Source organism: Mixophyes fleayi, chromosome 7 (assembly GCF_038048845.1).
Source record: "Mixophyes fleayi isolate aMixFle1 chromosome 7, aMixFle1.hap1, whole genome shotgun sequence".
NCBI lineage: Eukaryota > Metazoa > Chordata > Amphibia > Anura > Limnodynastidae > Mixophyes > Mixophyes fleayi.
Genome location: NC_134408.1, coordinates 55720511 through 55748473, shown reverse-complemented (window position 1 = coordinate 55748473; position 27963 = coordinate 55720511). Strand labels below are relative to the sequence as shown.

Here is a 27963-nt window from a genome sequence, read left to right as displayed (position 1 = left end):
TAACAAATAAACATTTTCATTTAGAACATTGCAGTGCACAAATGTGACACATTCAATAAAAATAGGTCCAGCATCCTCTTAATATCATGACTTATTTAAGATAGAATTAGTCTGTGACCAGCGGTACGTTAGGAGCAAAATGGGGTTTTCCAAGTTATCTAGCTTGTACTGTAATATTTTACAGTAGTATCACAGTACTACTGCAGTATCACAGACAGCATTCCCAAAGTGTTGCACAAAGCATCTTCAATGATAAACGTCAATGAGTTTATTCTATGTGTGCCTCTGAATATGTTCCAGTTCATAATAAATCCCTACTAAGTTAAATGTATTGTGCTTTTACATGTAACCATGGAAATTATATATTACTGTTATGTTTCAATGTATCAGCATTTACATCTGCATATTACTGACTGACATATATATAGTGTGCAGCATGACACACCAAGAGATATATAATACACATAGGCAATCCATGGTTAAAACAGTCTAGCCTGACAAATGTAAAATCTATGCACAACAAAGGGAAATCTGCATTAGTTTGATTCAAAGCATAACAGCAGGTTACTTGTTAATTTATTGTCCTTCAAATGATGGTTTTCATGTTTTTGAATGAGAACATTATGTAAAAGTGGCATAAAATAATTTGTAAGGATGGCAAATAATTCACTGTGTGACAATAGAAAATATGTTGCTAATTTAGAAACAGATGTTAAGTGCATACTTCATCAGCAGCTCCGAAACAATTCTTTCTAGTTTTTTTGTTTATGTGGTAAGAATATTGAAAACTTTAAGATGCAGGTAACTGTACTATACTGAACTGCAGTAAACAGAATCTTCCGGAAGACATTTAAAAGCAATAAAGATTTGTACTGATGTGAATTATAATCCATTGACTTTAGCAACAGGATAATTTCTCCTACATTTTCGTAAGTATTTTGTGTTTGCGAATGTCGTGATGAGAGAGAAAATTGATTTTTTTATAGTTAATTTATCATTAATCTTTTCTGAGTTTATGGTTAGTGGTGGAACCACCATGGTGCAGGGGGTGTGAGACAGGAAGTGAGGTGACCTAGAAATGCCAGTGCCCTCCCCTCTACTAGGCCACTGCAGGAAAGATCACACGCTCCCAGAGTCCTGACATCAGCCCCCAAGGATGGTTTTATGCTCTGAAAAGAACAGAGCAGAGTCCTCTTCTGAGCATCGCATGCACTAACTGCATTGTCGAGCCACTATCCAAACTTTGATATGAGGTCTGCTGATGCAGCGTTCCATCCCTATTTGTGATGTACTATATTTTGTTACATGCAATTTAAGATAAACGTATCAGCCAAAATACCACTTATAACTAGCTCTTACACCTTCACATTAACATTCCTACATGAATACATCTTTAAACAATTTAAGTGATTAAAGCATTAAAAAGCAAATTCAAATAATGCTCTTATGTAAGTGTTAACAAATGACATAGAGGGTTTTTAACCTACAACATGCAACATTCAAAACTCCTAAGAGGCCTTACAAATGCAGGACTGATATTTTTGAGGTTCTGTTTACTCTGTAAATTACATGCTGATCCGTAATAATTGTGTCTACCTAAATGTCAGTCATATAATTGTCATTATTTTCCTCTATTTCTAAAACACCAACAGTGCAAAACAATAAAGCAACAATATAACGTTTTCACTACAGGAAAATACATTAAGACACTAGACATGTATGAAATAAAATACACTTAAGAGTTTCACTTATATAACATTTTAATGATGTTAACAGACAACGAAAATTAAAAATAAAATAAAATTAACCATCACAGTTAGAAACAGTCGGTACATTTAGTTATTTTTTATCTGTCAGTAATAAGAAACAAGAGGTCAGTAAACATGTATTATCTTCTATTATCTTCTATAAATGACTATATTGAATATCGAAGTACCAAACATGTTCATCAGATTTTCATCTATAGGATTTTGCTATGTTCACTTTTCAGGAAGTATAATAGTAAACGTATAAACATCCTGTTGGTAGGAATTCCGTTTTTAAATCTTAGTGACTTGAGAAAACTTAATCTCTATGCCAGTATGTAGCATCTGTGTGCAGTCTATTTATCATGTTGTGTGACCAGACCTGGTATAGCCACAGGGGATTGTTAATCTTATTGCTGGATTTATTTTAATTTAATTTCCCCACTCCACCAAAGTGAACACAGCCTACCACTGGCATCATAACCATGTCACAGAGAAAAGATCTTGCAAACAATCTGTGTGAGATGTGTAAAATAGTTTACAGGCACATATATTGTGTCAGTAAACTTCCGTATTCCTGAGGTTCTGTCTACAATTTAAGTGTAATTCTACAGCGGTATGTAAATATTTGGAACGCTGAGGATGGGAATACTTTCGGAAATTCATCAGATACTGTGCACAATCTGCTGCTACATTTTAAAGAGAAAAGTATCTGGTCTCTGTGCTTCAGCTTAGAAAACAGTAGTACTGGAGGAGAATGTTTGAATCTGAATTAATATGCATGATATTCCTCTGCTTTATACACATTCAATGTACTCATATTTTTCTCGAGACTCATATATATTTGTGCCCTGAACTTTTCTCGATTGCTTTTTTATCAGGTTTACAAATCAAATCAAATAGGTATATTGCAGAGCTCTGTGATATTATTTTCTCTGCTTATAGCAGAATGTATTGAATTATGCTTTGCTCCTGTACGGCTGCTGCTATTCTCTTCACATTGAGTGAGAATGACTGTGGGGGCTGTAAATTCACTTGGCTTCCAGCATTACTGGTTAAATCAAGAGCCCTATTCAAGCTTAGAGAAGAGACAGAGCAAGTGTTCATTACACAAATCAATTTGGTCAAAAGTACAGCACAGTGGGTACTCAACCGTTGCTCACATAATATTGTCAACTTAATCATATAATGCCTAGAAGAAATTCACATGCTTTTCTCCCTGTGAAATAGCTTGATTGGTACGTCGGGAAGGAACAACTAGCTTTTCAAAAAATATACTTTTTACTTATCATTATAACACGTCTTTTGCATATAGAAACTAAAGTAGGTACTAAATATTCAATAGCTTTCTAGAGAGGTTCAGATTCAAATATTAGTGATGAGATTGTGCTATTCTATAACTGTGTTTTCTATATGGCATTTTAATGAAAACTGTTCATGTCTTAAAAGCTGGTCTCACTTTAAGATCAGATTTTAATTAGGTTACATTTTGAAATAATCAGGTGTTACTGTGTCCGAAATCAGAGTGTAACAATAGCCATAGCAGCACATGTGGCTACTACAGGGCTCAGATGCACTAAAGGGGTTAAATTTGGGACCTGAAGGCTAATGACATAAGGTGGTGCACTCACATGCTATGTATATAAGGTGGTGCACTCACATGTTATGTATATAAGGTGGTGCATTCACATGTTATGTATATAAGGTGGTGCACTCACATGCTATGTATATAAGGTGGTGCACTCACATGTTATGTATATAAGGTGGTGCATTCACATGTTATGTATATAAGGTGGTGCACTCACATGCTATGTATATAAGGTGGTGCACTCAAATGCTAAGTATATAAGATGGTGCACTCACATGCTATGTATATAAGGTGGTGCACTCGCATGTTATGTATATAAAGTGGTGCATTCACATGTTATGTATATAAGGTGGTGCACTCACATGCTATGTATATAAGATGGTGCACTCACATGCTATGTATATAAGGTGGTGCACTCACATGCTATGTATATAAGGTGGTGCACTCACATGCTATGTATATAAGGTGGTGCACTCACATGCTAAGTATATAAGGTGGTGCACTCACATGCTATGTATATAAGATGGTGCACTCACATGCTATGTATATAAGGTGGTGCACTCACATGCTATGTATATACGGTGGTGCACTCACATGCTAAGTATATAAGGTGGTGCACTCACATGCTAAGTATATAAGGTGGTGCACTCACATGCTATGTATATAAGATGGTGCACTCACATGCTATGTATATAAGGTGGTGCACTCACATGCTAAGTATATAAGGTGGGCACTCACATGCTATGTATATAAGATGGTGCACTCACATGGTATGTATATAAGGGGGTGCACTCACATGCTAAGTATATAAGGTGGTGCACTCACATGCTATGTATATAAGGTGGTGCACTCACATGCTATGTATATAAGGTGGTGCACTCACATGCTATGTATATAAGATGGTGCACTCACATGCTATGTATATAAGCTGGTGCACTCACATTCTAAGTATATAAGATGGTGCACTCACATGCTATGTATATAAGGGGATGCACTCACATGCTATGTATATTATTGCCTAATTCCTGAAACACATGTACTGGTTTGCTCTGTAAACGCTACCAACAGCAAACACATAACATATCAGTTTTTGTGTGCCAGGAATTTAGAGCTTACCATGCCTGCTATGTGCAGGAAAACAGGACATACACAGAGTTGCCTAGGCACAGTGTTTTGTGGGGAGGTGAAGGGGGTATTGATTTCCTTCACATTTTTGCTGTGGGTTCTCTTTACTGCTAGTGCCTGTGGTAACATATATCATACATTCCAAAAGTTCAGACTTGAACAGAGCAGTCCTGCAACCAAAATGTTATGGTCTGTCACAAAAAAGGACTGTCCTTGCCCAAAATGGACATGGTGTAGGCAGATAGAGCAAGGCTCAGTTTCCCAATCTTGGAATATTGTCAGCTCTCTATAGTTCGATCAGAAAAAAAATGAAAGTAACTTTTGCTGATTGTTGTTAAATTAAAAACAATTGGCTACAATCTGCCACATAATGCTGCATTCAGGAAATATATGTAAGAACATTCAAATATGTTTACATAACTGAATGACACAGTGCAGGGATGGACAAACACCATGAGCCAAATGAGGATGCAATTTGTTTAGGTTCAGATCCCAAAGTTCAGTATCTGCCTACTCAGATACTTTTACACTACATTTGCTCTGTTTGCTTGCCTTGTCCTCAGTGGACAACACAGGCATCACAGTATAGTGTTCAATAGATCCCTAACTACAGTAATGTCCTTGCAGTTTGCATTCTATTTGGAATGAGATGGAAACTGCTTGTATAAACCTGACATATGAAAAAGGAATGACCCATCTTTTTAAAATCAAATTGCCACAACATTGCACCATTTATATCGTTCACCCCTCCCCCCCACCCTCCCATTGGCATTCTGCTTGATCAGGCTAGCTGAAAAATGTGGTCAGCCAATCCTTGCCTCAACCTGTATATACGGTCATTGTCTGACCATAATTTGTTTTTGCCTACAATCTAGTCATGTAGTTTGATCACTGAGTGAGCACATCTGCATAATCTGACCATTTGTGCCCGGCCAAATCATTGGTGTAGTCATGTGTCATTGTATGTTAGCTGCACTACACTGAAACATAAAGGACATAACTGTGGTCCCATATATACCAATGCTTTCTGCTATTGCTTATCTTTCTTTGTTGCAAGTTTTTACACTGTCCATTACAAGTTTTCTCATAAACTTACTTTAAGCTGTGTATTTGTTATACCGAAGTGCGTTTAAATTGATTTGCAGAATTCATTTCTAGCTTTTTACTTCTTCTATAACATTATCACACTATATTTATTCACTTATTTTGAATTTCATTAGCTTTAACAGGAATGTAGACTTTGCATTTTAAACATACGCCAGTTAATAAAAGGAAAAGTACTGTAAAATCAATATAGATATCAAAAGCAGATTCTCACTAGAGAAATTGGAAAATATTTGCTTAATCATTTACGTGTATACTGAAGACTTTTCAAATGCTTCATTTTTTAACATTTATTGATTATAGAAGGAAAGATGAAAGGCCGATGGAACACCAAGATAAACATTTAATTATATGCAGAAAGCCTAAGAAATAAACGCTGAAACAGGTCACTGTGTTTTCCAGAGTTGATATAGAGAGCATAAATGTGTTGTTAATTGCATAGAGTCACGGTGTAAGGGTAGACCAGTAATTTACACAGGGACTAAAGGACATGAAAGAGCAGCAAATCATAATGAATATGTAAACTAATAATATATAACTGCATTGGATTACAGATATGTATTTAACAAGCATAATACTGTAAAGACATTTAAAGCACTTTAGGTAAAGGCACATTTTGTCAACTTTGCTTCTGTAAGTGCGCTAATTAGTTTGCTATTATTAGCAGAAAATTGTATCTTCATTAGAAGTTTACCATGTTCATAGAATTATTTTTTTACATTTTTTATTTATATATCCATTTCCAGGGGCACTTTGTGAAATTATACATGTCACCCAAAGGGCACTTTACAGAGCACATTGCTACCTAAACTTGAACACTGGATATAATCACATATTTAACTAGCATTTTATTAGGAAGCGGAACAGATACATGTATAGGATCTTTAACCCATAAGCCAATTAAAAGCAAACTTTTGAAGACCATAAAAAAGAAAATACTGGCTGCTGTTTGGTTAGTTTCAGACACATAGGGGGGAATTCAATTGGTCACGTTACTTGTCAAAGTAACGCGGGCCGCACACTATCACCATTACTATGGTAATAGTGCACATTATTACCGTTAGTACTGTAATTTTAAAGCCTGATTTTTAATGAGAGCCGCGAGCAGAAATCCGCATTAAAATTGATGTACTATCGATAATAGCGAATAACACGGCCAATTGAATTTCCCCCATAGACATGATCACTATGTACATCTTCCTATGATTACTATAATGAGCACTGCTACACAAGTTGTTGAGTAGGTAAATGCCAGTATGGGGAAGACAGAGGAAACTTGTAAAAGTAACTTTGTACATTTTAGGCATGGAGCTCCAAATTATGGAAGGAAACCTATCAAGGAAACTATAATTTCCATGCATGCTTGAAAATAGATCCAATACTCACAATTTATCACATTATTTATCATGATATTTCACATGCAACCAGTATAGATATGGATTCATTATCTAATACATTGCTGTCACAGAAGCTGTTATAAGCTACACTGCTGGATTTAGAGCCTGGTCAAGGTATTTTGGATTCCAATGCAAAGATGCACAAATTCTCCCCACGATGCATGATTAAGCTTGGCTCTGATAGTGTCCTGTACATAGCTTCATATAAATCTCTGTTACTAAAATACACAAATCAATTCTTCATTTGTTTACAATGCATAAAATGCACATAAAGTTATAGTCAAACTTACCCACATTACTTTTATTAGAAAATATTAATAGAAAACATTCGTTCTGCAATACATTGTAATATTTGCTGCGCTGCTCTGTCTTATGGCTACCAACAACACACCTTCTACAGTACATAGGTGATAGTAGTTTAGTGAGGTTGAGGAAGTTTAAGTAATAAAGCTGCACACATTTGCAGTAATTTGGATGAACAATTTGGTAATTTTAGCTAAAATAGACCCCAGATTGCTATATGTATTGACCAGCAATCCTATGACCTGGATTTAGATTGATTACATGTTGATTGGGACTGCTTAATATTCAGTCACTCTGCCAGTGTGGACAGTCATTGGTCAGCTATGCTAACTGATCCTTTAATCCAGATATCTGAGTGGTCCATGCCATGTGTGACTGACTCCATTTTATGAGTAGCCTAAAATTGGTTTAACAGATATTTTAGCCACATTGATAAGCATAAAGTCCCTTGTTTCTGTTCACCAAATCTTATTTCTGATTAAGCTACCTGTATTTCACTGATGATTCATTCATTAGCACGTTTTTTGGAGATCAAGTGAACTTAATGGGTTTTTTTTGTATTCTCTTTTATTCACATATTCAATCGGTCAATGAAATAGTATGCAATAATGATTAAACAGACAACTCAGACAATCCTTCTACACAGAAGGTCCTGCCCACTCTGCGCTGAAGCATCACCCCATCCAGATGAGAGCAATGAAACTACTCTCTCTTTCTCCCTGGGGTAATCAGTGTTGTTCTCTGACATCACTCAATTTACACAGTTATATAGAGAATCTCTCAGAAGTCAAAGTTATTACTTAAAATGAGCAGAAATCCTGGATGCTGTTCACTTTTAGGGTCCTATTTATGAAGTCTTCAAATAGCATTTCAGCATACTGTCTGCTGAGAAAAACATATGTAACCATTACTTGCCTTTTTTATTAAATAGCTTTGTAGAGTACTAGAAGTCATTGAAACAATTTTTACACTTCTGAGGATTGTCATAATTTTAATTTATTTCATTGAAAAGACTAATAATACTTTAAATATGTAAAATTAGGAAAGTAGTTTTACGTTTGGTGAACAACAAATGGGTTCAAACATGAAAATTCAAGACTTCCCAAATCGACCTCCTAGGCTTTTCAATATTTGGAGGCCAAAGCACCACAGTACCCTGTATGGGATAACGTGGCCAGATAGACACATAAAAAGCATTGAGTTAAATTAAATTAAATTGTATTTTATGTAAGGATTCTGGCTTGAGGTTCCTTAGTGTAGAACAATCACCTTTTATACCTCACCTGCATATTGTTTATTTGTACCATGTTTACAGAGACTTCCACAGCTGTCCAGTTATGTCCTACATGTACAGGACTTATTTCAGGTATATTGTTCACGTAAAGTAAAAATGCTTCTGCTTTAAATTACTGCATTATAGCAATTAATGCTATAATTTACATGCGTAGATTTTAGGGTACTTACATGTTACCACACAATAAAGAACCAGCATCTGTGTATTCTGTGTATGTATTTTATATAGAGGTGTCAGGAAAAGGAAATGTACCTGTCGGAAGACCTTGGTTAGATAATCTTATGCATAGACTCACCTGCGCAACAGTGCTGATTAAGTCCAACTGGCAAAACAGTAGCAGCAGAGGTGATGGCAAGAGCTCCTCTCATGTTTGATGTTGCGGTAGAATTTGAAGTGGGGGTGTATATGGTGGTATGCCATACTGCCCCTTCTCCTACTGCCTTCATTGTAAAACTATAAAATACCGCCCCTTTACATTCCCATTACATTTTCCATACCGCTACTTTTAAGTTTCCCCTTCAACCACTTTGTGTGGGTATATGGAAATTAGTGAAGTTAAAAGTTGCTTTTATAGTTGTGTTGATAATTATTAAGTCTTTAAAGCAATTTCTAATAAAATGTTGTGGAACCACATTGTACTACACATGGCTCGCCTGCCTCCTAAACATAAACACTGGAAATTATCATAATAATGTTCTACACTTTGTTGTTGAGCAGGGAAATGAATGCATACGATTGTATAACAATATTATGCAGAATACACCTCTTACCATGATATGATTATAATGCAAGCCCTTTACCTTGTGCAGCACATACATAATAATATTAGTATGTCTAAATTTCCTATAAACAGCCATGTAAGTGATTATTTTTATAATTCTTCGAAACTTCCAAGATAAATATTTCCAATGGAAAAAAATAAATAAAAATGAAACATAGAGAACAAAGGGTAGTTCAAGTGTAACAGACACTTTAGGAAATAGCTATACTTATTTTCTGGAATTCATTCTGGGTGAGAGTCCAGAATACAAGTTGCTTTACATACAAAAAATGGAAAAATAAAACTTGTTTGTCAGTCTATTGGCTACAGCAAACTCCATAAAAATAAGATAGCTTAAAATATATTACTCTTTCTGCTTCATTGGGAATACCTTAGTAGCAAAACAATTGATGCATTTGTGCATGGAAAGTTAAGTGGAATGAGTGCACTGGTACAGAGGTGTGTAAACATAACATAACAATCAGGCTTGGATAGAGCGATATATATCCAGTACAGAATTTAAAAATAGGATATATTTAAAAGGTAAATAGAAAGAGTCAAACAATCCGTGGGCAGCACAGTGGCTAAGTGGTTAGCACTTCTGCCTCACAACGCTGGTGTCATGAGTTCAATTCCCGACCATGGCCTTATCTGTGTGGAGTTTGTATGTTCTCCCCGTGTTTGCGTGGGTTTCCTCCGGGTGCTCCGGTTTCCTCCCACACTCCAAAAACATACTAGTAGGTTAATTGGCTGTTAGCAAAATTGACCCTAGTCTGTCGGTGTGTGTCTGTGTGTATGTTAGGAAATTTAGACTGTAAGCCCCAATGGGTCAGGGACTGATGTGAATGAGTTCTCTGTACAGCGCTGCAAAATTAGTGGCGCTATATAAATAAATGATGATGATGATGATGAAATAAACAAAAGCAAGCCAAATAGATCATTAAAATTAAATGAAAGCAAAGTGAAATCATGTGCTTGCAACCAAATATCAAAAAAGCAGTATAAATAATGATAAATGATAATACATAAAATAAATATGTATGCAATAAACAAAAATCAAAACCACAATTCTACATAAAAGTAGCATCACAATGTTATTATGCCTTTTCATGTTATCCCCTATCTTATTGTTTTCTGATATGCCATACAGCATTGGGAAAATAATCTTTACCACTTAAAGGACCACAGTTAAAGCAACCACAATTTCTTAGTTATAAAAATGCTTTTATTATATTTTTATGTTTATATATTACGCTTTGTATGCGTGTTAAAGTTATAAATTAGCAAAAGAAAATAACATTATTTCATACTGTACAATTAGCATTTTTATTTTTAACAACTAATGTTACTGTAAATAGCACTGCATTTGAATGCTGATATATAGCTAAATCAGTTTACCAATTTTTTTAAATATAAGATTTTATTGTTTGTGTGTCAGGGTGGTTATTCACTGGTGTTAGCAAACTGCCAGTGGCACCTCATGTCAAAAGTGATCACGTTTGACACACGGTAAGCAGTGTCTGCACTAGTACTTGGGGGGCAATGTAGGAAACTTCATTGGCTTTCTAGTGTTCACTTGTAGTAAATGCAAGCAAATAGAGCAGGAAGCATGTGTGGGGTCTTTGCAACCAATCGGTTCCATCCCATACTCACTTACGTGCATTGTGCTAGCATTAACAATACAATTAAATGCATGATTTTTTATGTCAGTGGGTAAAGGGGTCCAAAGTGATTATTACTGAAAGTCAATTATTTCTGCTGCAAAGAAAAAATATGATACATTTTTTTATAGAAAATACTTTATAGTAAAAACAGCTTTTTTCCAATACACTTAGATATGGTAAAGATTGTTTGCCAACCAACAGACAGCAGATATAGCCAGTTTATAATTGCAGGGTGCATTTTATTCATTGGCTAGGTTCCAGTAACTGTGTGAAAACCCCTATTGTAATCTCAAAATAGTTTAAAGCCAGTGCGATTTTACATTTAATGTTGCAGTATGTGATATTAAAATATGTGAAGTTACATATATCATATCAGTGTTTTTTATTATTAAAAAATAGGCAGTTTCATGAGCCAAGCAATTTCATGAACACTCTATATGCTTATGAGTAAGTGATTTTCTTGTCACAGTGGCTGCGCGATGACTGGCTGATACTGTAGCCATAGCTCCCCAGACATTGCTCATCAATAACATTCTAATATAAATACTTGTTTGTCTGGGTTTTTAAATTAGAAAGTTAATCTCAACAGAACACTAGTAAATCTGTAAAGAGTCATGCAGAAAATAAGTGGACATGACCTTTTTGATGAAAATGACAAATGATATGTTACACTTCACGTGCTACAAAATGAATTGACAAAAAAGAGCAAGGCACATACAAGAACTATTACTTTATCAAAAATAGGGAATATGCTTATTATTTTACACACGTGTATAAAATAAAGGCTATATGTATTATGTCTCCATTTATTCCATGTGCATGTAGATGTCTAGACACATTAATGGAAAATGTATATGTATATGAGCGTCTCATACATTATGCAAATACTGTACCTTCATGTATTAAAAAGGATTTAACTATGGTAATTGGTAGATACACATAAGAAAGGTAGAGATATAATAATAATAATAATAATAATGAGAAAATATAAGAAAAGAATGATGATATGTATAAATGCACAGATATTATACAATGAGGGCTATTCATGACAAATAACCATTGCAACTAAACATATATATAACAAGTTAACCCGTGCATGATACTCATGCATTCTAGTCAAATCAAGCTACTTAAGGTGTTAAAAAGGTTCTTGTCATGCATTTGGGCCCTAGCCCAGGCCTCCTCAGGGGAAGAGCGTTACTTCCAGACGCAAGCGCCCTTTTTTAACGTGGTTTTGTCCACATGTCATCACCTCATCATTCTTCTCCATCACCTCATCCTTCATTTTCATCTATCCAGATGTCTATCCAGACACAGGGCTCTCTCTCAGCGGTCCTGAGTATCACACTCCTCTCGCTCTGTCACCCCCGGCAACCACTCCCCACTGTCACCCCCGGCAACCACCAACCACTCCCAACTGTCACTTCTGCTTCAAGAAATATATATATATATTTTTTTAAAATCTTTATAAACACTTTTAACAATTAACAAATTAAATTAACAAATTAAAAACATCTTAGTATACCAAATTTCAGCCCTTTCTGAGGTTTTTTTCCCACACACACTAAGAATTTAGTAGGTCAGTGTATAACTCCGCCCAGCAGGTGGCGCTGCAGCTTGGTTTTATTTTTTCCACACACACAGACAGACTAACACACGCCACTAAGCATTTATATTATAGATTGCCAGGTCTTTCAGGCTGCCTAGGGATTATGGCCACTTGGCAATAGCTACCTGCATGGAGCTTATGCATCATAAATGATATAATAATATCCCATGCACTCTAGGGGCAGATGTGAAATGTTATGTTGGAGTGTAGCCTTCCTGCTTTTTGAGGTCTAACCCCCTCATAGAGACAGCTTTCACAAAGTGCTGTCATTTGACTGCTATTCTGCTATTTTGACTCTTATGTTGTGATGGACCAACTCAGGGGAATACAGCGACCAAGGGGCTGTGTGTCACTTCTTTGTCTGGTCTGACAGTTTTAATTTTTAAGTGCATTGCTTTCCAATTGGGCACATCTACACGCTATATAGTGTGTTTCAGTCTTGGAGATCACAAAGCTTCCTACTGTAAATGCAGGTTTACATTGTGGGGGAGATCTTTCATATGTCGGTTTTGATCAAATATCCTAATTGTATGGCCATTTGCAAGTTGTCTAATCTTCTAAATGCAAATTGTCATGTAATACTTTATTTTTAAACCTCCAAAAAAACAATATCACCATACATTTCACAATCGCAGAAATCATGGATTTCTGGATCGTGAACAATAGAGCAGGGGCTGTTTTTTAAAGGGAAATTTGCTAAATTTCCATGGAAATCTTCAAAAATAATCTGACTGGTTTCAGACAGTTGAGAGTGCCTCAACATTGAGTTGAGGGAGATTTCCCATTCATTTAAATGGGCAATGCATTTTAATGTACAAAGAAATGCTTTGCTAATTGAAATGAATGGGAAAATGCTCTGTGAAGTAAATAGAACAAATATTGTTCTTCAAGAAAGTTATAAATATGAATTACTATTGTAGGATTTCAAACCCCAGGAAGCCTTGGCAGCTATTGACTGCTTGGACAAAATGGAATTTTTGGAGCTACAAGTGGCCAGCATGCCCTGTCATCCAGGGAACACTGGAACAGTTCCACAGCAGTATATTTTGCTTTGCTTTCAGCCCCATTGCATTCAATGCTGGAGGCCAGTACCTCTTGCTTTCCACTCCCATTGAAATTCAAAGTCTATGCTAATAAATGGGAAGTAACCGCAAAGTAAAATCAGCCCAAATGACTTGATTTAAAAATAAATCAATGTTTAATAAATTGGAGAGTTTGCACAATTATCAATTTATATATGGTGATTTCATTTTCTGAAAAAGTTGTCCATTGATAGATCTCCTGCTACGTGTCCTAAGAGGAAGTGTAAGATAAAGCGTGTTTATGCTCTGAGCAAGCTTACAGCTGTTCCCATTCGTAGGGTGTATGTACTCTATTGCTCCAGTCAACACCCTTTTTGCTCATTTAAATGTCAGGTTTGCAAAACTACCATTTTATATTTGCAGATTTTGATTTTGCAAGGTGCAGTAAATGTGCCTACTTAGTAATGTTATAGTTAGCCTAATTCTGTGCATATCCACATATTATCATGTGCATAGACGCCATCTTTGCATGCAAGTGCAAAAACAATAAGAATTACACAAAAGCCACTTTTTCCGCTGGGAATATTTGCTTATTGTCAAATATCTTCCCTGATGTTAAGTTCTTCCTTTAGGATTACACGTGTTGGTTTCTGGGGGTTTATGTTAGACTGTGGAATACCAATGCCAATCTGTAGTCGGGGAATATATTTTCTTTCTTCCGAGTTAAAGCTGGAAAATTGAAGTTTTTCAGGAAGTAAATGAGTAAACAGATGTACAGTGAATACATTTAGGTGTCCATTTACTAACAGATGTAATGTGTTTTAATGTACACCATAGCACATTACACCACGTACAAGATGCCAACTTTATCCTATTTACTAAACTGCAATATCAGGATTTGTAAGCAATGCCAACGACTGATCTGTAATGACAGCTTGCTGCAGCTTCTAACATTGTAAACTGGCATCTCCTTTCATTCCCTGAGTGGGTAATATAGATATTTATCTATTATTTATATGTAAAGTGCTAACACCTTCTGCAGCACTGTATAAGAAGTAATATGTGCAGAGTATTAAATCAATTATTGTGCAGGGTATCAAATAAATGTCATGATTTTAACATTTACACAAACATGAGACAATAAGAGTGACCACCCTATTCACAGAGCTGAGTCCAACCAATAAAAAGTCCCACAACTGATGCCTCCAGTTGCTGAAGGAAGCCAATATCGGGTTGAGCAGACACATTTTTTAATTTATTTATGTATATTTTTTATAATTTTCTTTAAAAATTTATGGATGAACTCCAGATGGAAGTTAGGCCTTTCTCCCATTCTGGATTACATACAAACTAGTCATAGGCAAAAAAAAATAGATAAAGTCCCAACTGGCAAGCTCTGAGTTTGCTGCAATATGGGCATTCAAATCACATAGCAGTTCAGTAAATGTCTGTGATCTTTAGTTGGCAGCAGATTTTATTGCACAAAAAGTGTATTTTATTGGCGCAGTGCAGTGCTTGGCATTTTAGTAAAAAAAAGTCTAGCCATCAATTCAGACTAATATGATTAAACAATGCTGTTTTAATTTCGTGAAAAGAATAAATATTACTAGGGCATTCTATATGTAATAGTCAACCCAATAAGAGTTTCACATTAAATGGGGCAACATTATCAAGTTATTGGGCCTGATTCAATAAGGAAAGTAAATGAAAAAAAGAGTAACTTTGCACCTTGGCAAAACCATGTTGCATTGAAGGGAGAGGCACATTTAAAATGTGGAGACAGATTTATAATTGGGTTAGGGCATGTACTAGATCCACTTCAAATGTCAGTATAAAAGTAAAGCTATCAAGTATTTGTGTGCTACATGAAAAGAAGCCAGTATTTTCCTTATGTGCAAAATAATAAACTAATTTGCACCCCTTGCATTGTAACATGGTTTTGTCCAGGAGACAACTTCAGCATCTCCAACATGTCGGCAGCATATGTAAAGTGTAAAGTGGGCACCTTCTACCTAATCATTTCTGCCCCCATTTAGAGCAAATAAGCTTGGTGATCTCCCACCTACACACTGTTATTTATCTTAGTGGCAATCTGTGCTGGAGAACTCAGGCTATCCGTAGCTGTTAATCAAACTCTGTGAGAGCTTTTCAAAAATACTTTGACGTTAGAATACTGACTGCACTATATGAATTGTTTGAGTAGGGTGACAATTATTGATCTAAAAAACGGCAGAAAGGATTTTAATAGTTTGCAACGCATGACTGACATATATGCAGTACATGTTAGCACTTAACATCATGTATCAAACTCCTATTTTCCTAGAGATTGTAATCTTGCAAGCTGGGTCTTCTTACCTCTTTGTCTGTCTGTTAATATCGAGTCTTGTTTTATTACTCTGTTTGTTCCCAATGGTAAAGAGCGGTGGAATATATTAGTGCTATAAAAATTAATGCTAATACATTAATAAATAACATAACATATACAAACATATGTTATATGTATATACAGTTCTTATACATACTTGCCAACTTTAAACCCTCCTCTCTGGGAGATCCCGGAAGGGAAGTTAGGTGACAAGTGCGGGAGGGGGCGTGGTCTCATCCCCTTCCAATGGAATACCAAAATTCACAGTATTCCATAGTAGTAGGCATGGCTTGATGACACAAATCATGTAATTAAGCCCTGCCTGCAACAAGACCCTTGAGGATGCCTACTCTTCCAGCAGTCTGGGAGGACTCCCTGAAATTTGGGAATATCTCGGAAATTCCGGGAGAGTAAGCAGATATGTTCTTATGTCTAGAAAATAAAACATTCAAGTTGTCATAAATCCAAGCCTTTGTTTTCCTCCCAGTTGAATGCTAGTACTGCTAAATGCAAAGTTAAAGGAGGAGATGACTGCCGTATGAGAGAGTAATAATCTTATTACAAGATTACAAGAAACAGTTCTAACAGCAATGCCACTGGCTTCCCCATAAATATATATGTAAACTATCAGTATTCAAAGTTGGCTGGTATATGGTGGTATACCATAACATCACCTTTCCTTCCTTCCTTGGAATTGTTTACTATGAAAATTCCATTCACTTACATTTTCCATATTGCCATAGCTAAATTTATATGATGCCACCTCTAAATTTGCACTTTGACCACTACATACTACATGAATATATATATATTTATATATATATATATATATATATATATATATATGTATATATATATATATATATATATATATATATATATATATATATATATATTATACAAATTGTTAGAAATGCAATTAAAGGACTAAAATGTGTTTTTGCTAGACAAGGCAAATGTGTGTATAAGCAATAGTTGCCTATGCAATTAAAAATGCCGGAAAAGTAAAAAAAAAAGAGACATTGCTCGATGTAGACAAAGTGTCTGTTCTTGGACTGGTAAGGGAAGCAAATCTGTATATAAAAGTGTGTGTGAGTGTTTTTTGATATATAAGCTGGCAGCCACTTTCTTTAAGAAGAGACTACTTTTCTAAGGTTGTGGGGGAGAGATTTATGATGAGAAAGCTGCATTGGACTGTTACATGATGAGGAAACAGAGGAAGGACTATATTGTTCCAATCGGTGTTGTTTTTGAGTATGAATGAAGTGGTCTGTTTTATGTGCCCTACTGCTTGAGGTTTTGTGTGCCTTGCTGCTTGAGGTTTGATGTGCTATGATGCTTGAGGTTTGGTGTGCTATACTGCTTGAGGTTTTGTGTGCTATGCCGCTTGAGGTTTGACGTGCTATGCTGCTTGAGGTTTGGTGTGCTATACTGCTTGAGGTTTGGTGTTCTATGCTGCTTGAGGTTTGGTGTGCCCTACTGCTTGAGGTTTTGTGTGCTATGCCGCTTGAGGTTTGGTGTGCTATGCTGCATGAGGTTTGGTGTGCTATGCTGCTTGAGGTTTGATGTGCTATGCCGCTTGAGGTTTGGTGTGCTATGCTGCATGAGGTTTGTTGTGCTATGCTGCTTGAGGTTTGTTGTGCTATGCTGCTTGAGGTTTGGTGTGCTATGCTGCTTGAGGTTTGGTGTGCCCTACTGCTTGAGGTTTTGTGTGCCTTGCTGCTTGAGGTTTGATGTGCTATGCTGCTTGAGGTTTGGTGTGCTATGCTGCTTGAGGTTTGGTGTGCTATACTGCTTGAGGTTTGGTGTGCTATGCTGCTTGAGGTTTGGTGTGCCCTACTGCTTGAGGTTTGGTGTGCTATGCTGCTTGAGGTTTTCTGCACCATGCTACTTGAGATTGCAAGTAGGCATGGCACTTTGTATGGTGAATATTCTGGGCAGCATGAGTTTAACCACTTCTGCAAAGAGGCCATTGTCTACTACATTAGTTCCAGCCTTGTTTGAATACATACATTTTAAAAGAGTATTGGGAAAGAGAGTGGTATCCACAAATTTTGATAAGTAGATAAATACAAAAAAAAATCAGAGTGATACAAGAACAGGTTAAAAAAGACTGGTTAATAACACAATGACAGCAAAAACACCCCTGGTGCAGGGTGATTGCAGGATCAGCAGTAGCCTCCATTATATCATTGTATGTCACAGCTGTGAGTTTCAGTCACAAAGCATGCAAAGTAAGCTATGCATTTTGTGTAGCAAACTACATCTCTGCATGATATAATATCACAACTCCCTTCAGTTCAGTTTGCTAATTGGAGATGGGAGGATTGATGTGAAATGCCCTTTGATTGTCACAGTCCTCATTTTATGTCCTGACGATGGAGAAGCCAATATATTATAACTTGCATTTTTATTTTACCAGATTTTATATATTCATTTATGTATTTTCATTAATGACTTATTTCTGACTGTCTAATATCCTCATGAATGAGGGATGCGCATATCTCTAATGAGTAAGCTTTATTCTTGTAAATTATTTTTTTTAATATAAAGTTGTACTATTTTATTGCATCCTCTCAGTTCTAGTTTGATTTGAAAGTCACAAGACACAAAACATAATTTATGTGGACATTTCTATAAATGTGTTAAGTCACCTGAAAGCTTAATCCATTTTGTAAAAAGCTTTATTTAAAACAAACAATCAAACAATACCCTTTGTGATGAAATGTACTGCCCTACAACCCTCTACCAGGTTTTGACAGCCAAGATGGCGGAGACTTTTGCGCAAGAGCACAAAATTGCTCTTGATGATAGGCACGGGGCACTAGTTGCACACCATTGGGAAAGAAGTGTGCACATCAATTGAAGCTAACAGGCAGTTTATGCACATATTTACTGGGAGTAAATCCAGTCAGAATTAGCAAAATATGCACATACATGACAGCCTATGTGTCTTCTTGGGTACCAAATGCAGTAAGATAAATCTAGGAACCTATTCTCTCTTATCCTGGAAAAACAAGTGCCGTGGAGCCTAGGCTAAGATGTTTATTAATGTAATTATCTACAGTAACAAAACCAGGGGCTGTCCTACAAAATGGGGTTGATATAATAATATTTTACAATTCCGTTTATAGCTTTGAAAGGTCCATTGAAATCATATTTTGTAATATACTAGTGTTATAAATTTAATTTTGAGTGTATAGCAAGTTAACAAATATTGATAAAAGTTGAATAAAATCTAAAAATTGTGGACAGTAAAGTATGAGTTTATGTTGTAATTATATCAGATCAGATCTACAGTTTCATTATACTGGATACAAGTTATACAACAGAAGAGATACAGAATAAAACTGGCAGACTCTCAATAGCAAGACTTGTTACTGTGCGTAATTTTATAATTGTGTAATTTAGCACTTATGCAAATGCTTCTAATCTCTTTTTAAGATAGATCAGGCATCTCAGGAAAATGCACGTAATCTCAAAATTGGATGTTTGCCAAGTGTAAAGATGGAACCAAAATTATCTAAAATATTATTGAAAACAATGTTAAATACTTAGAATGTGTATATTTTAAGCAGAGATAACTCATAATGTAATGCATTTTATTTGATTATACAAAAAGATAATGTTTTCAATTACATAGGAATTTCATTATGTATAACTATATATAAATATGTATCTGCACTGATGTATGCTGAGTAATCATTTTTAAATGTTATATAGTATATTAGTGATCTTAATTTTTTGTGAATTTCTTTTTTTGCATTACAGCAAACAGATGACTCAGCACAGACTGACGGCCAACAACAGACACAGTCTTCTGAAAACACGGAAAACAAAACACAGCCGAAGAGACTCCATGTTTCAAATATTCCTTTTAGATTTAGAGATCCAGATCTTAGACAAATGTTTGGGGTAAGTTTCAAAGTCAACATTTAATGTTTTAGGTAGCATCTAATGAAGATAATGTTGATATACAGGTAGTGATCGCCAACATTGACATCCAAACAGCCCTTACCAGAGATAAATCTATTATTTCTATATCTTTGAATGAGTAAACCTTTCATACTGTAAGCATGGTGTAGCCAACATATTGCTCTGCTATTGACAAGCTACAATTCCAAGAATATAAAAAGCTACCAGAAAGACAAGCTTTGCGTCTTTAGAAACCCATGATCAACAATACATTAAGTCCCTGTTATATTAATGAGTATGTTAAGCATCAGTGCTAAATTAATGTATTCAGTATGATCATTCAGCTTCAAGATTCATCATGAAGCAGTCCCATAAACAGCTCCGAACTTGTTGGTGCTGAGGTGATGTATTATAGCAGTTGACTGATGGAATTTTACACGTGCACATAAGGTTGACAACTACTTCTAAATCAATTCTTGAAGATTTCATTAGGTACAAGATTAAATCTCCTGGATGTCCTAGAAAATCCAACTATGTGCTGTCTAGATTTAATTCCAATAGACCCCGGCTCAGTTCAGTAAAGCTTAGAATAATTGTGGAGGCTTGGCAAACACCATCACATTTTAAGGCATTTAAGGCTACTTTTCTATTGCCACTTTTATCATTTAAGAAAAATAAAAACTGGGAACTCAGTTTCTTTTCAGAGTGTGGTTTGTATTATTGAAATAGGTTGAAATACCAAAAACAAACCCTTTTTCCTACAAAATAACCTTTTACATTTTAGTGATTTTTGTTTATTTGTACTCTCTATAATGACATATTTCTACTACATGTATTCCTCATCCTTATTGGTTTCTCACAACTTATTATGGTTCTAGAAGAAAAGTTACAGTCCCCAGTTTATCTACAAATGGCATAAAGGGATCATGCTATTTCCTTAGACTATGAAAATAATATTTGCTGATCAGAGCTCAGTCACTCATTAATATAGGTGTTTTCCTACTAGTCAATGCATATATAGCACTAGTCCAGTATACTGTATCTGGAGCAATAGGTGCTCAGCACTAAGTCAACTTCTAGAGATTACTTCTTTTCAGTGTATAGTTTTTCAGTATTAAGTTAAATACATATACTGGTTTATTCTCCAGTACCTCTGTATATGCTATATAACTGAATATTATTGTATGAGTGCATGTGGAAGGCATGATTACTTTGTGCTGTGTTTCACTTATTATGTGTGTGTACTAGATGGAAAGCAGATTTGATTTTCCATTACATGCAAATTTGATTATTGGAAAGCTTTATATATACACTAACCTAGCACAAGTAAATGCCTATTCATTTTGCTTATGAGTGTTGGAATGTTAATTACATTTAAAACAGTAATCCAATTTACTTTTTGAATATCCCTCCAAAAATAAAATAAAACAACCTCAAAGTGTAGTTTTACTTATGCATCTAACCTTAACTTACCTATTGTCCTGTGAAAAATCATTTAGAATCATATCCTGCTGAGAGCACTGAGTCATTTAGACTAATGATGGCACAATAATTAGTTTGTTAAAAAGGAACACATCTAAACTAACAGCATTGATGACTAAATAATGTCTTTTTGTAATAAGGTCGTTTGCCAAGGTTGGTACAAAAGAAAAAGCCTCCAAGCTATTCTCTTGCTGTCAGTGTAACAACAAAGTATCAAAATATTTTTGCAAGCTAAACTACTTACTACATTTTAAATAGTTTCAAGCTGTCAATATCTTGGTGTATATCTGTCAATTTGTTACAGTCAAATATACATTATGTATGATATATATGTCAAAGAGCTGCACTGCGGCTTCTACAGTAGGTCAGCAAATCTAGCACTTAGGCTCAGGTAAACCAGGGAAATACATTACTGAGGGAGGAAGCAGGGCTTTCCTTACTGGCCTGGAATCTGAACAGAGGGCAGGCATTTTCATTGATCAAAGTAAGAATAAGGAAAAATATTATTGTTTCAGTATTGTTTATGTTAAGTATAAATAGGTTTTTATATAGAATGACAGTATTGTCAATCTCTGGAGTAAGTGTATTTAATGCTGTAGACTTATTCACCTAGAGGTAGACTAGAGAACTACATGTATGATGTGCACATGTTACAGTGATGTTTTTGTGTGTCTTAGCATCATAGTGCTTTTTTTTCCATTTGCGGTGATGCAGCAAGATTGCATCTATATACATAAAAATATAGGTTTTGCTGTCACACATAATTTTAAGTAAACTATTGGTGGGTCGATGTACCCCATTAGTGTGACTAGGTAAACACACTATAAACCTTATATATAAATTAGCAAACAGGCAGTTGATTTGGCAGATTTGGAGGCTTGTGCTCCATCTATGAGGGGGTAGTGAGCTGTGTGTGCAGGTCAGCACATAAAATGCTCTTGCAGGCCAGTCTCAAATCAGTGCAATTCATATTGAAATGTCCTCCACAGGGAGAGTTAAATCACAGTAATTTGGTACATTTGCTTTAATAAATGGGCAATCAATTGAAATGCAGCTAGATATTGCTTTAATGTGTCTTTGTCAAGTGAGCACATGGGTGCACATAGATATTTCTGAAAATTCAAATTAATGTTTCATGTATGAGCATGACCGTATGTTTGTACATGTGTGTGTACACATTTGCTCATGTACACATGTGTACACATACATTAGAGATGCAAGAGTGCAAAAGAAGACACATTTTTGCACACCCTTGATAATAAGATATAGGGCTCATTTACACTATGGGCAGATCTATTTTTTTTGTTTAGGGGGACGTTTAACAGAGTCCTTTTCCCTCCCTTATTTCTGTTGACATGCAAATCAGATCCAAAATATTTATGTGACTACCAAAATAAATGACGCACCCCTCCCCTGGCTCTTCACTGTCACTCAGTGCACAGTAAAGGGTCATGTGACAGTATCCTGCACTCTGATTCGTGCAACCATTCACCAATCAAAGTGTGGATACCTCCCATAATCTGAACCAATTGGTGCGCTACATGATATAACGCTTTCATATCTAGTAGCTGTGCTGCTGCACACTGCATGGCTGTACCCGGTGGCTCAAGGATGCTGCTAGGCTTCTCCAAGAAACTCAATTGGAGCAGCCGGGCTGGATCCTCAGCCTGCCTTTCAGCCGCCAGACATATCAATGCAATGTGGAGCCGCAGATAACCTGCCGAAAACATTAAAATTGAACTGACAGAGTGGCCAAACCCTTCCCTGCTCAGGGGTGATCATCCCACTCTGGATATGCCCTGATACACACAAGGTAAAACATGACTTTTTGCCTGCTGTGCATTTCACAACATATACCACATGATGAACATAGCTAGAATGCTAACTAGCATAGAGTTCAGCGCTCTTCATGATAAATACATCCTTTTTACACGCTGAAGTCTTGGATGCACCTTGAAGTCTGTTTAAAGTGCATCCATCCAGTTTGTAAGGAGGACACTTTTACCATAGATGCTAATGATCTTTACAATAATATCTGCTCAGTGAATGTAGCTTAATACACTTCAGTTAAAACTTAAAGTATTCAAATATTGGAAAATAATTTTACTTTCCAACCTGTTTGCAAACTTCTCTGCTCAAGACAGTTTTGTCCTTCCATCTACACCATTCCTAAACATGGCAAGTAAGTCACTAAAACGTAACATGTTGAGTGAGAAAAGATGTTCCAAATAATTAATCGCAATACACCAAACAGTGATTTTTAAATAATGGTCCAAGCCTCTCTAACTATTCCAGACTGGATCTATGGCTTGTTCCTTTCTGCATAAATTCTATTGTATTCTATTGTATTTTTCTTATTTTCATATTGCATCAATTTACGTTATTTTCTTTTTGTTATTACTCCTGCAGCAATTCGGTAAAATCTTAGATGTTGAAATAATTTTTAATGAGCGGGGATCAAAGGTAAGTCATTCTTTTTGTTCAATATTTTTTAAGATACATTAATTGTTATTACTTAGTGTTATATGTTTTACATATAGGGAAAACAATATTAACCCATATTTTAAAAAAATCATATCACCAGCTGTTTATATGATGTATTGCAAATCATTTTTACGCATTTTCTGCTGTTTTCTAATGAAGAATAGAATAAAACAGCATTTAAACTCACCTGCTTCTCTGCAGCACTCATGTTTAGCCTTCTCTAAAGGAAACTGTCAAGAGCAATCGCTTTGCTAAATAGAATTTTCTCACATTGGGATGTTTGTGATTAGGGTATATTCACCTAAATGTGTTGGATGGGTGTTTGCACATGACACATTTACCTTAGGAAAACCATTCTTAAACCAGAGGGAAAATAGAGTAAATAGTAAAAGAGAAGATTGTTTCCTATGGCTGATGTTACACAGACATTCACAATCTGAGGCTTGTCTAGTGGGCTACAAATAAAACAAAAGGAAAAAGACAAGTTGCTGTGCCAGTTTATGTCTAGCAACAGGTAGAAGCAAGGTTAGAGTCATTTCACTACAAGAGCACATACAAGTACTCATCTACCTGCCAGCTAAAAAACCCAATGTAAAACTTACCTCTAAAAATGGTTATAAAAGCAGACGTGTTGCATGAATACCACGTAGAAAAATCAAATCAAACCATTATATGTTATATAGTTCATATAATATGCCAGACACCCAAGGTAAAAGAAATATTGTTTGCACAAAAAAATGAAAGATAACATTTAAATTATATGGGTCAAAACAAATCTAAAAACAAAACCTGGTCCCTCATCTTCCCTCTTCTATAATAATTACATTAAAGCCTGAAAAGGAATGTAAAGGCCGTGACGTACAATATATCCAGAAAGTCATACACACAATGCAAAAATGTTGGCCACAATGGAAAGATACTTCAATTGTTATATAGCCAACTATAATATTTTTTGTGAGGAATACATATCATGATTGTGATAATGTGTCAATGTTATTACCATTATGTTAATTTGACACTGACACTTTATATATGTAAATTTGGGCTAATGGTTGACATGTTTGCATTGTGTGTCTTTCCTGATATATGTCTCTGTGCTTATATTACTTTTTGTATGTTTCTGTATGATTATTATAGAAGAGGAGTGATCGACTAGGTTCTGTTTTAATATTTGCATTTCCATTAATATTTTTTTTCTACAGTCAATATATTATATATTGATTTTGCTTACCTCCTGCTATATACTTTTTTGCTGTAAATGTGCGGGATTTGTCAAAAAAGAATTTTGCAGGTATAAGGTTAAGCACTGTATGCTTAAAATAGAAATATTGCTTTCTTTATAATACATTTATATAGAAATAATCAAGGGTTTTGCATTTTACCTTATCCTGTAGTGATAATTACATTTCTCATCACAGAAAATGAGTTCATGTTTGTGGAATAAAAAAAGAACATTTGCAGCAATAGGTATTTTCCTGTTATTGAAGTGAAAGTTGGTAATATAATCTAATATGCTCTCAAGCAATTACCCTCTGTATTGCTCCAATTTACTCTGGTGCATGGTTTTTCTATCAAGAAAAAAAATCTCTTTATTCAAAGCCTTTGAATATTTAATGTGATTTGTATACATTTTTTTGTTACTGATAAATGTTACACTCTAGCTATTTTGAACAAATTATTTCTACCAAAGATACTGAATTTGTACTTTATAATGCCTTGAGTATAGATGACTAGAGAAAGAGAAAGATATTAACAGAAATGGTCTCTGTGCCTATTGATAGCCAAAGTCATCTGTATGTGTTTTTTCATGTATATTTATATAAAATGCTGTCAACTCTAACAAACTCTGTTCCTAAAAAACACACAAACACACACACACTAATCCCGCAACAGAATATTCCTTTACTATTTACCAATACACTAGATTCAGTCCCCACCACTCCATAATACTATTTTCTAAAGCTGTGATTGCTTTAAGGTTAAATATCAAATTCTGCATTGCCATCACATATCACATATGCAATGTTTTAGTATTCAAGCAACTATATAGTGACTATGACAACTCCACTCTCTTGTGCTAAAATTTTGATCAGCAGTAGTTACTAATAAGTAAAGCAGAGAATGGCTGCCATAACCTTGCGGTTGTACCGCAATCATTTTCATTTACCAATATCTAGGTACCACAAATCAAGCTACCCACCTATTGGTTGTTCATCTTGAGTTTGGCGTATTCTAAAAGTAATGGCTATTGTTAATTTGAAATAAGCACTCAAACTCCCATCATAAAAAACAACATTTATTAAAAACTGACACCTCTGCAATGAACAACTTTTTTTTTTAACATAAAAGTTTTTATTGAGTTTTAACAGGAAAACAGACAAAGCAGTAATTACCAAATACAGCGTAGTGTAGTGTAGAATTGAATGCTCTTACAATACTGCCAACAAACAAACAATCAAAAAAGAATAAAAAACCACACTTAACATTGGAGTATATTTAAGACGTAGACATCTAGAAGGAGGGGGGGGGGAGACAGGCAAGGGGGGAAGTGTCAGAGACTAACTAGTCAATAAACAAAATTACCAGTAGGATGTTTTTATGAGCAGTAAACAAACGCCCTATAAAAACATTCAACATACTATAGTAGGGGTAAGGCATTTGACACAGAACTATATTTTGTAAAGTACTCATACCGCGTAAACCATCTAATCAGTGGTGAACAACTTTTAATCTGTCTGTATTATATCATTGCCTGTTTGTCAGACAGACATAATGCAGAAACTACTAGAGAACAAAAGGGCACTATACATGATCTACATCAAACTAAGGGAGACCTAGAGACCCAAATCACAACATTCTACAGAAACAGAGATGAGCAAAGTTGCAATAAACGTTTGTGTGAATCGAATCTGGTTATACAAGCTCCAAATTTCACTTTTGCAGTATGACATTCCACACTGTGGGCTTCATTTAGAGTTGGACACAAGTCAATTCGTGTATCATAAAATATTACTAATTTCACTACTGTGCATGCCCACAAAAATATGCAAAGGCAGTCACTTCTTGCGTATACCATTCGTTGTGCTTATAGAGGCGGATCAGGGGAGGCAAGGGGCATGAAAGAGTTGGTAAAGTACAATAAAGAAGTGTTCAAGTAAATGCGACCGATGTAGACTTGGAATCAGATGCAGATACACCTGATAGTAAACGTATCTGCTGCGGGTGCTCCATGCATGTAAGTCACAAACTAATAACAATGACAATCTGCTGAGATGTGTCCGACAAATTCTACATCGCATACTAAGCAGAATGTGTCTTTTTTTTGGGACGCAAATTACGCTTGCAATTTATATGGAAATTGTGTCCAATTCTACATGAGGCCCTGTATTCGGAAATTCTGCTTTGCACACAATTTATAGTTTATATTTAGAGCTGGGTGAGGTGATGGAGTCAATTCATTCTGGCCTGTGGCGTAGATGGGGCATAATAAGGAAGAAGTCCAGGAAAAACAAAAATGATAGAGAAATCTGATTGGAGCAAAAATAATAGGGGATAGTTTGTGAGAAAAACACAAGGTCAAAAACCTCCAGAGACGTGTGAAAAATTCTGTCCCCAAAAGAAAATTGAGGGGAACATGTTTAAAAATGTTGATAATCTCCATATAGGAACTGTGGAAGTAGAAACTTAGTAACAAATCATAATGATGTTTAGCTACATTCAAATATCATATGTGAAATGTAATGATTACTTCAGACTATCGTAAAATACTTTAGGCTTTATTCACAGAAGACTACATATGTAACCATGTGGATATGACGTGTTAAAACTACCACAATGCTCTCTCTCTCTCTCTCTCTCTCACTCTTTCTCCTTCTCTCTCTCTTTCTCTCTCTCTCTCTTTCTCCCTCTCTCTCTCTCTCTCTCTCTTTCTCCCCCCTTCTCTCTCACTCTTTCTTTCTCTCTATCTTTCTCTTTATCTCTCCCTCTCTCTTTCTCCTTCTCTCTCTCTCTTTCTCTTTCTCTCTCTCTCTCGCTGTCTCTCCTTCTCTCTCTTTCTCCCTCTTTCTCCCTCTTCTCTCTCTCTCTCTCTCTCTCTCTCTCTCTCT

At 35.6% G+C, this 27963-nt stretch overlaps 1 protein-coding gene across 6 annotated transcripts in view; it reads left to right on the top strand.

The window, feature by feature from the left end:
- Nucleotides 1–27963, top strand: part of RBFOX1 (RNA binding fox-1 homolog 1) — a 522788-nt gene that overhangs the window by 352725 nt on the left and 142100 nt on the right. For all 6 annotated transcript variants that reach the window (XM_075179846.1, XM_075179848.1, XM_075179845.1 and 3 more), the window contains exons 3-4: nt 19748–19891; nt 23783–23836. In XM_075179846.1, the coding sequence (XP_075035947.1) occupies nt 19748–19891; nt 23783–23836 (198 nt within the window). The remainder of the gene's footprint in view (nt 1–19747; nt 19892–23782; nt 23837–27963) is intronic.